The 9,174-nt window shown below is 50.4% G+C and overlaps 1 protein-coding gene across 2 annotated transcripts; it reads right to left on the bottom strand.

Annotated features, from left to right (window-relative positions):
• Window positions 1-276: 276 nt before the first annotated feature.
• Window positions 277-7,875, bottom strand: FCAMR (Fc alpha and mu receptor). 2 transcript variants are annotated; one of them, XM_087827836.1, is made up of 6 exons: window positions 7,812-7,872; window positions 3,414-3,752; window positions 3,062-3,071; window positions 1,811-2,539; window positions 1,061-1,179; window positions 277-446 (listed from the first exon to the last, which is right to left on the bottom strand). In XM_087827836.1, the coding sequence occupies exons 1-6, from the start codon at window positions 7,843-7,845 to the stop codon at window positions 277-279; spliced, it is 1,401 nt and encodes a 466-aa protein (XP_087683962.1). In that variant the 5' UTR covers window positions 7,846-7,872. The 2 variants fall into 2 exon arrangements, with proteins under 2 accessions (XP_087683962.1, XP_087683961.1); XM_087827835.1 differs by lacking the exon at window positions 3,062-3,071 and having other exon boundaries at window positions 1,811-2,555; window positions 7,812-7,875.
• Window positions 7,876-9,174: the final 1,299 nt, after the last annotated feature.

The raw sequence follows: 9,174 nt of genomic DNA, 5'->3' as shown, positions 1-9,174 counted from the left end.
AAACCTCCAGGAATGGAAATTTCGCACTCTTCCTAGGTGACCTCCACCATTGTTTAATAAACCCTTCCTTGAAGCTTTCTTTGAGTCATACTGTCATCTTTGACTGTGGCCAATTCTTGACCTTTGTAGTCCAAGGATGGTCAGCCTTTGTTTCCCCCAGTGGAATCCCAGCTCCAGTAGCTTCCTTTTGTACAGGAGGAGGAAGGATGAGAAGGGTCATGGTGTTTGGTCCTGGTTCTCCTTCCATAGTGACCAAACGGCTTATTCTTCCACTTCTCAGGGTCCAGGGTCCCTCTCTGGGACAGTCATGGTGGCATGGGAAGGAGGAGAGCCATCCTGGAGTATCTTCCTCTCCACGTGGGGCCGCTGGTCTGGCGGGAGGCTCAGCTCCAGGAAATGTGTCATCTGAATCAAGATGACTCCTGCTGCCTTTTCTGTCTCCTGAGCTGCACAGACAGAGCACGCTGTGAGGATACCGGGCACTGAATTTGATTCCCCAAGAACCACCGCCACCCAACACAGGCCTTCAGTCCTGACACAGAATTGCAACTGAGCCTTTAGATTGTCAAGGATTGGGTCTGAGAATCTTACCTTCCTCCACTCTCCAAAATCTCACCTTTTCTTCACCAGATTTGAACACCATGGAGTTTAAACTCACTTTAGGAGTATTTAAACCAGGACATGTTGCTGTAAGGGACTTTCAGGGGAACCACGCAGAGGGTGCAAATGTAGTTTGGTCCCACATCTGGGCCCTGCGCTCCTGCTATCTGCTTCTGAGGTTGCTCATATGGTTCATACTTTTATGGTTAACATAGGTCTTGCCATCTTCAGAAGAGCTTCTCCTTAAGCTCTGGGAGACCACTGAGACATAAGTTCAGAGATGATTTTCCCATTTGATAAAGAAACCAAGGCCAAGAATGGTTAAATGGCTCAGACTAGAATTTAGCATTTCTATATCTAGACATCCTGGCATCAACTCTGACCCCACCCAGTCCTGAGAGTGTCAGATGGGAGCAAGCACACCCTCCCTCAGCCTTGGGGCTACTTTAACTCAACTCACAAGTCCTCTTCCTCCGCAGCTTCCTTTGCAATAGAACAAGAGCCACAAACACAAGTGGGAACAGCACCGTGGAGACAGAAGTTAGGATCCAAGAGATGTTTTTCTCTTTTGGAGAAGCGCTGGAGCACAAGCAGCAGGGGTAGGAAAGGGAAGACACCAGGAGGGGAGGTTGGAGCTGAGTAAGAGACTGTAGACCATTGGGCCCTCGCCCCTCACTTTACAGGTGAGAAGCTGAGGCCAAGGGGAGTTGGCTGGCCTCATTCCCACGGTGGGTTAGTAGCAGAACTGAGACTGGAAGCCCTGTCCTCGGGTTCCCGAGCCCTGACCCCTTTTTCAACTCCCGACCTGTGTATGGGCCCCACTGCTGAGCTACAGGAGGAAAGAGAATTGGGTGAGATTCAGGGAATCCACCCCTGGCATTTGGCTCTGCCACAGTCTTTCCTTGTGGCTTCAGCCAGTTACTTCCCCTCTCTGGAGCTTTTGTTCCTCATCTTTTAAAAAAAAAGTCCCAAAGGTTCCATTGTTTAGATTTTGGCTTGCAAACCACATGAAAATGCTCGGGTTCTCCTAGCATGGACCTCGAAGGAGAGAGGGTGGCTGGTTTTGTGCCCCTTTCCCTTTACCGTCTGGTGGTTACAAAAGGAGAGAAGTGAGTGGATGGAGGGGCACAGAGGTTCAGTTCATTGAGGGGTGTGCTGGGGGCAAGGGCAGAGGGGGAGCCCCAACCGACAGGAGGGCCTGGGGGTTTACCTCTTCATGGAGGACCCCTTGCCCTTGGGTCCTGCTACTAGGTCCTGGCTTGGTGTTATTCGGGGACCACTGTCTTCAACAGAGATGTCTAAGTCCCCTTCAGTGCTTCCTTCAGCAGATGACATCTCTATGCTGGTGGGCTCCAAGGTCCACACAGCTGCAGATCCTTCAATGGAGTCCAGGGTGTGTGGCTTAGAGATCAATCTTGCTTCTTGGAGGGTTTCCCACACCCATTTTTCTGAGGCCAGGGTTGATGGTCTGCTGGTCCCTATAACCACCCGGTCTGCATTCAGGACTGTTCTGACCCTTTCTGCTTCCTCTCTCGGCTTATCAGCCTCAGTGGTTGTCTCTCTCCCTGCCTCGCTGGCCCTAGCTCTGTTTGCTGCTGAGCTTCTGGTGCCCCACAGCCAAGCACGCCCTGTTGTGCCGGACATGCCACTGATTGCTGACACCAGACTCCCTGGAGTAGGGATGGTAGCCCGGACGGAACTCTCTACCTGGCTACCTGTCCCTGCAGCTACAACCCCAGGGATTCCTGGGGTCTGCATTCCCTTAGCTGAAGCTGTCCTTTTGCTGGTTCCTGGAGTCAGAGCAACTCTGCCCCATCCTGTCCCCTGTCTCTCTATAGTCTGAGTGGTGCCTGGGGTCCAAGTGTTGGCCTCTGGAGAGGCTGTTTCAAAGGATCTCCTGAAGAGCTCACTGGCAGCTGGCGTGGCGCTGGTGCTGGAGCTGGTGCTGGGATGACCTGTGTGGAGAGCAGAGGGAAACATGGGAAGGCTATCCTGAGGCCTGCAGGGTTTAGCAAAGGATGCCAGGCTGAAAGGATTGGCTACCTGGAATACAACCTTATTAAGTGATGCAGTCTTCGGCCAATCTGTTGAACAAAATAAAAATTTGGGAAAACTAGATGTATTCTCTATTCTGTGGCAAATACTGACATATTATGGTCCCATCTCCCTTTTTATGCCCACATATTCTCTGTCCAAGCTATCTGGGGCCCACGTGCTGCTCCCTTTCCCAGAGGCCCACAGCCCCTCATGTACTGTTGTCAAATAAGAAAAAAAACCCGGTCCCAGCAGAGCAGCCAGTCTCAGCGGGTGGCTAGATAACAAGCGACATCTCATAAAACAAATCCACCCTCAGCACTTGTGGCTGCCTGCTCCCTGACATGCCATCTGCCCTGTAGACTGCCTGGCACAGCCTTCCTCAGACCCTGGGTGCCTGGCTCTGGGTCAAGTCTCGGGAACCTGCCCCACAGGGCCTGGGCCTGGTAGCTGTCAGGTGTCTGCTGAGGGCTCAGCCTTAGGAAGAGCCCAGTCCCAGTTCTCCTGTCCCGGCCACCCCTGGGAGCAGCCAAGTCATCCAATTCCCAACTTCTTGGAGTTCTCTCTAAATGTACAGGCCACACACTGGGGGGAAATGGGTGGAGAGCTGACGTGCATTCAGTTGGGAAGCTCTCCCTAATATCCGCCTTCCTTCTGAAGGCATTTTCCTTGGACGTGAAAGCCTTCGTGAAGCCCTTGCCTCGCCCAGCTTTTCCTCATCACACCCCTGGCGGCTGAAGTCCTTCACCCCCCTTGAGTCACTGGCTGCCAGCCCATACCTGCAGAGACGGTCAGGTCCACGCTGACAAACAGCATGTTGTTTCCATTTCCGATGCCACAGCGGTAGGACCCCGCATCTTCCGGGGACAGCTGGGACAGCCTCACCACAAACAAGCCACTGTGCGGGAAGTCTGCGACAGCCACCCGGCCACTGTAGCGAAGGTGGGTGTAGTGGTTGGTGGACACGATGGTGTGGCAGAGCCACGTCAGGGTGCTCAGGCGGCACCAGTACTTCCTCTGGTGCCTGTTGATGGACGAGGGGGTGTAATGGCACTGGATGGTGACAGCTTTCCCAGGCTCCCCGGACACCCGCCTCGGGCACTTCAATGCATTGGCAGCTGCAGGCAGAGGGGAAAAAAGTCTAAGGAAAGCGAGTGTTGAGTCTAATCACTGTGGGGAGTTAACAAGCTCCACACTCTTTCAGACTTAGGGGGCAGGTGAGAAAAATGCCTCCTTAAAAGGGAGGCCAGAAGAATCAATATAGAAATGTCAGAACTTAGCCCCTGGGTAAGGAGTAGTCTCAAGACATGGAAGGAAGCTACATCCAAGGCCCCATCTGAGAGGCAGGCAAGCAAGAATCATCGAGAATCTCCTTAGCCATGATTCAGCTGACACCCGTCACCTGCCAGGTGTTCACACAGAAGTCTCTCCTGAGCCTGGGTTCCCTTCGCTGTGCTCCGATGCAGGTGTTTAAAAAGCTGCCATCTAAGCATGCTTAAGAGGCTTGAGGTGCCACCTGGTAAGAGGGCTGCAGTTTATTTGCATGAAATGTAAAGAGATACATTAAATAGTGAGAACAGACCAGTGTGCTTTCTGCTGAAAGGGGCTGGGCAGGGTGTGGGGTGAAAGACAAGAATCTTGGTCTGAATGGTTGGTATATCCCCAGACCAGTGGTCACAAAAATCTTCACGCTGCCCACATTTTTGTAGAAATGGACACAACCAAGTGCCACCGTCAAAGCCCGAAAGAGCAGTATTGTAACTACATCCGCTTTGGCAATAGGCATAAACAAGGGTTGAACTACAGTGCGTGGCCTGTTTACTGAATGACTTAAATTTGATCAGTACAAGCAGAAACAAAGTTTATTCTTCCTCTCACTGCCTCTTAGTACTCCCTCTGTGGACTTTGTTGCTCCTTGACAAAATCCCAGGCATACTTGCATGCATAGTAGCTCTCAGCCTCACCTAGATAAGAAAAGTCCAGTCTAGACGGTTGCACATATAAAACTATACAGCCAGTCCAGTGCAATGTCTGTTTCCATCTCCAACCTCTTACCCAACTGAAGCTTTTTCCTTTCTCTCAGTTAGGTTTGGAGACCTGCGTGGAGGAAGGAGACATTTTGGCGTCTCTTGCTTTGCTCTACCCCTTCCTATAAGCCAAGCTCCTGTTTTAGGCCCTTCTGGGATTGAATATAAAGGAGAGAGAAGAGAGGTGAGAGGGACAGTGGCGATCTGCTCTGGTTCCCTCTGTGCATGCAGATGGCCAGAGCTGCATCCTTCGCTGTTGCCTCTCAGATCTTTCAGTGGCCTCAGGCTGCAGTTCCCTCCCTGCCTCTCCTGCTGGCTTCATGTGACCCCACCACCACCAAGCTGTGACTCCTGGCCACCTGTTGCATTTTGTGGTCATAGTCCCCTCTGGGTGGCCCTCTTGGTGGAGACCCCAAGCAGGGTCTTTTCCGTGGGTCCCACATTTGATCACAGGACACACGCCTGTCCTGCTGTCAGAAGAAACTTGGACCCATGGCAAGCTTGTTGGGTGGCTTTCTAGACATTCCTTCTCACTTGGCTTAAAGTGGCTCCCACAGCAAGCTCTTCTACTTCAGATGGTTTCATGGTGGGCTATTGTGGGAACAGCCAGCTTTGCAATCTCTCTCCACAGTCCTGCACATCTATCAGCTTATTCCATGTCTTTAGTGCCTTTGAACCCAAGAAAGGAGAGAGAAGAGAGGTGAGAGGGACAGAGTTCAGTTTAATATCCTGCTGCCAGGACTGGCTGTATCATTTGCAGGGCCCATTGCAAAATGAAAATATAAGACCCTTTGTTCAGAAATCGCAGGGCCCCATGTGACTGCACAGGACCTGCCCATGAAGCAGGCCCTGTCTGTTGCATATGTCTTGAGGTCTAATTATAGGAAGAGTTGAAGTCATAAATGCTGTGGATGTATCAATATTCAGTGTAGGTTTAACTAACTGACACACCACCAGCTATCAACTATGCCACTATTAATAAAATTAAATGGCAATTTATCATTAAAAGGTAATACTGTTCACAATTTAAAAACAAGGACCTTCTCAGGACAACAGTGATGGGGCCCTGATAAAGTGCTCCTACCCCAGAGTTCAGGAACTCTCGTGATTGACACGTGGCCCGTGCAAGAGGAGCTCTGCCTGTTAATCAGCAGGATAGAGGCAGTCTGACTTCCCAGTAGAGGGGTGATTAAGAATCCTTAATCAGCTTGGCAATGCACATTTTTCTTTGTTAACTCCGGATTTTACTGACCCTTAACTCTTTTGGTGGATTATTGATCAGTAGCTCTTAGTTATATATAATTAAGGTATTTGGAATTTTTTATTAGTCACCTGTCTAAATTTAAAAAAGGGCTAGTGTTTCAGTATCAATGGGGTGCCCACTTGGGGTCCCTGATGCAAATTCTCTGCCCTTCAGTGGAAGAGGTGTTGCCGCTCTCCTTTGCCCACCATTTCCCAGCAGCTGTCCATAGCTCTGGCTTCTATCAGAAAGGGTGAGAGAGGCCTGCATTTGGAGGGAGGCCATGGACTGAGCCTGACTTGGCCTGAGAAGATACAAGAGTTCTATGGGGTTGTACCTGCAATGGGTCTCTCCTTTTACAAACAAAGGGGTGAGAAAGGTGTAAATGTTTTCTTGACCCAGAGGAAGGGACTGGAGGGAACAGAGCCAGCCCACAACCATCTAAGTGGGGTCTTCTATGTGGAGGGGCCAAAGCAGAGCCTGGGCACTGGGAGGAGATTGGCCATCAGGGTGCCATGTCAGGGTCCACAGAGGCACCTACAAGAGGAAGAACCAGCTCTAATCTCCTGCTAGGCCAGAGAGCTCCAGGCCATCCCATCACTGGAGCTGCCTGCCTCTGCCTCCCCCCTGCCTGCAGCTATGATCCTACTGGGGTCCAAATGCCAGCTGTCAAGATAGGGGGAATGAGGGGGAGGAAAAGAGAGAAGGCGGCCGCCACAGCCCCCTGCCTGTCTTCCTCACTGCCGGCCTTGGGTGCGTGAGGAGGCCTACCTCTGAATGAAGATTAAAGTGCTGACCGATACATTTAGCCAGACACTTACAATTATTACATTGAGCTTGTTTGAAACTTAAAGGAATTAAGTTAGGACTGTTATCTATATGTTAGCAGAAAAACCATGGGCTGCCTGAGTTTTCATCTGGGGGCATGGGGAGTCCATTCCTACTAAAAAAATGTAAAGGGGGCAGTGAGAGATTAAAGAGATGATGTGATTTATCAGATAATTCTTGCTCAAATATTAGCCACCTTTGATTCATTAAAATTTTGATTTGTTTATAAGCCAAAAACAGTTGTTAATTTTTTTGGTATTAGCATGACATTTTAATTCATTCATTCATTCATTCAACAATTATTTGCTAATAATTATTTGTTAGGTATCTACTGGGACTAGGTGCTAGGCACCAGACACTCTAGGCACTTACTACATTTTTTAATGGCTCCTCACTACCATCAAAATAAAATCCAGATGCCACAGGGCCATTTGTCATCTGAGCCTGATATATACCTGGCCAACCTCATCTCACCACATGGCCAGGACCTTTAGGGCAGGGACCCTGTCTTCTACCCATCTGTCCCTAATACCTGGCACATGGTAGGCCCTCCATAAATATATGCTGACTAAATAGGTATATGCATAGATATTTTTATTTATCCACCTAGTTTATTTGTAAACTCTGAACTCTTTTAGAGTTGGACAGGGTCTTCATCTTTATGTCTCTTGCACTGGGTCTGGCCTTTGAGTGACTTTAGAGTATGTGGTCGTGGAGCAGTGACAGTCTTCTCTGCATACCCTGGAGCCTTGATCTTGTAAAAACAGCCAACTTTCAGTCTTTAACTTGAATGGAAGAGAGCAGAGAACAGGGAACATCAGAACAGTGAGTATTCTGGAAATCATCAAGTCAGGAATGTACCTTCTCCTGTGAGCTCTTGGTTTCCTCATTCCCCCTGGGCCCAGATCTGACCACTCCCTGGATCCATTGCATGGCCTTGGGTCCCAAGAGAGAAAGCCATGGCTGTGCCCGAACTGCCCAGGGAGCACTGAATGCCACCAAGGTGCCTGCCGGGAGTCTCTGCAGCCTGGAAGGCTTGGGTCTGGTTTTGCAAGCTCTGCCTCTGGGCTGTTTGGACTCACCTTGCAGCAGGCACAGTATGAGGATAACGTGCATTTCCCATCCTGCCTTCTGGTTGGCAACCTGCAAAAAAAAACACATTGTAAATGAAGAATCCTGAGCAGGAAGCAAGAGGGAAGCTGGGGTGAGCAGCAGTGGGGCCTGGGGTGAGCACCTTCTTGCTTTGGAGCCTTGGTCTGCTCAGTGCTGGGGCTGGATTGGCTACCTCTAAGAGCAAGACAGGGACTGCCCTCTTGGAGAGAAGCATCTTCACACCCCCAAGCATATGCGTTTGGTCTGGGTTACTGCCACCACAGCTAAAATGTCCCCTACTTGGCAGTTTCTGTGTTCAGATGAGGCGAAAGGCCCTCTGTGGGATTCCAGCCTCCGTACTCACTTGCCAGCGGGACCCCTGAGTTTGGGGAGCCCTGAGTTTGGGAAGCGTCGTGCAGGGGAAAGATCACATGTTGGAAGTTTAAACCTTGGCTGGCACAGAGGGACCTGGGAAAGGTTACTCTGTGTCAGGGATCAGTCTCTCCAGGGAGAGAGAGGGTCCATATGGGGTTGTTACATAGCACCAATGAGACTGCGCTGAAGTGCCCACAGTGTGCCTGGTACGGAGCAGCTCCCTTCCCTCTCTCCCTTCCCTCTCTCCTCTCCCCTTCTTTTTCATAGGAGAATAGGTTCCTCAAGGGAAGCATTTGGCTCCACCGGTAGCATGCTTCTGGTCAGTAACAAGAAGTTCAAAATTAACTCTCAGCCCAAGTATTGTCTGTGCTAGGCTCCTGTACTGTCTTCTCTGCAGTTTCTAGAAAGCTCCCCCGCCCCCCAGTTCTGGTGTCTTCCACTGGCCCGGGAGCTCCTTGCAGACAGGACTGTGTGTCATCTGGCCACCACCAGGCTCTGAAGCAGGATCCAGCACAGTGTGGGTGGCCCACGTGCAGCTACTGCGAACAAGACCCAACCACTCTTAATAGACACCACACTGACCACATCAGTGGTCTCTCACTGCCTGCTCATTCAAAAGACAGAGAGTGTTCATGATACCTCTTTTGTATTCTCTGTAGGGTTTTCATGGATGCTTTTTAATTGATTAAAAATCTGTTCTTTCAATCTGTCTACTGACTGCAGTTCCTGGAACCTACAGTTAAAAAATAAGGCAAGCTGCCCTGGCCGGGTGGCTGGGTTGGTTGGAATGTCGCCTCGTATACTGAAAGGCTGTGGGTTTCATTCCCAGTCAGGCACATGCCTGGGTTTCGGGTTCAATCCCAGTCAGAGCACTTACGGAAGGAAGGCAGCCAATCGAGGTTCTCTCTCACCTCTCTCTCCCTCTCTCCCTTTCTCCCTCTCTCCCTCCTTCTTTCCCTTCCCCTCTCTCTCTGGAAT

The sequence above is a fragment of the Miniopterus natalensis genome, chromosome 19, assembly GCF_054644295.1.
Source record: "Miniopterus natalensis isolate mMinNat1 chromosome 19, mMinNat1.hap1, whole genome shotgun sequence".
Taxonomy (NCBI): Eukaryota; Metazoa; Chordata; class Mammalia; order Chiroptera; family Miniopteridae; genus Miniopterus; species Miniopterus natalensis.
Note: the sequence above shows the minus strand (reverse complement) of the source record. Positions and strands in the feature narration are given on the sequence as shown.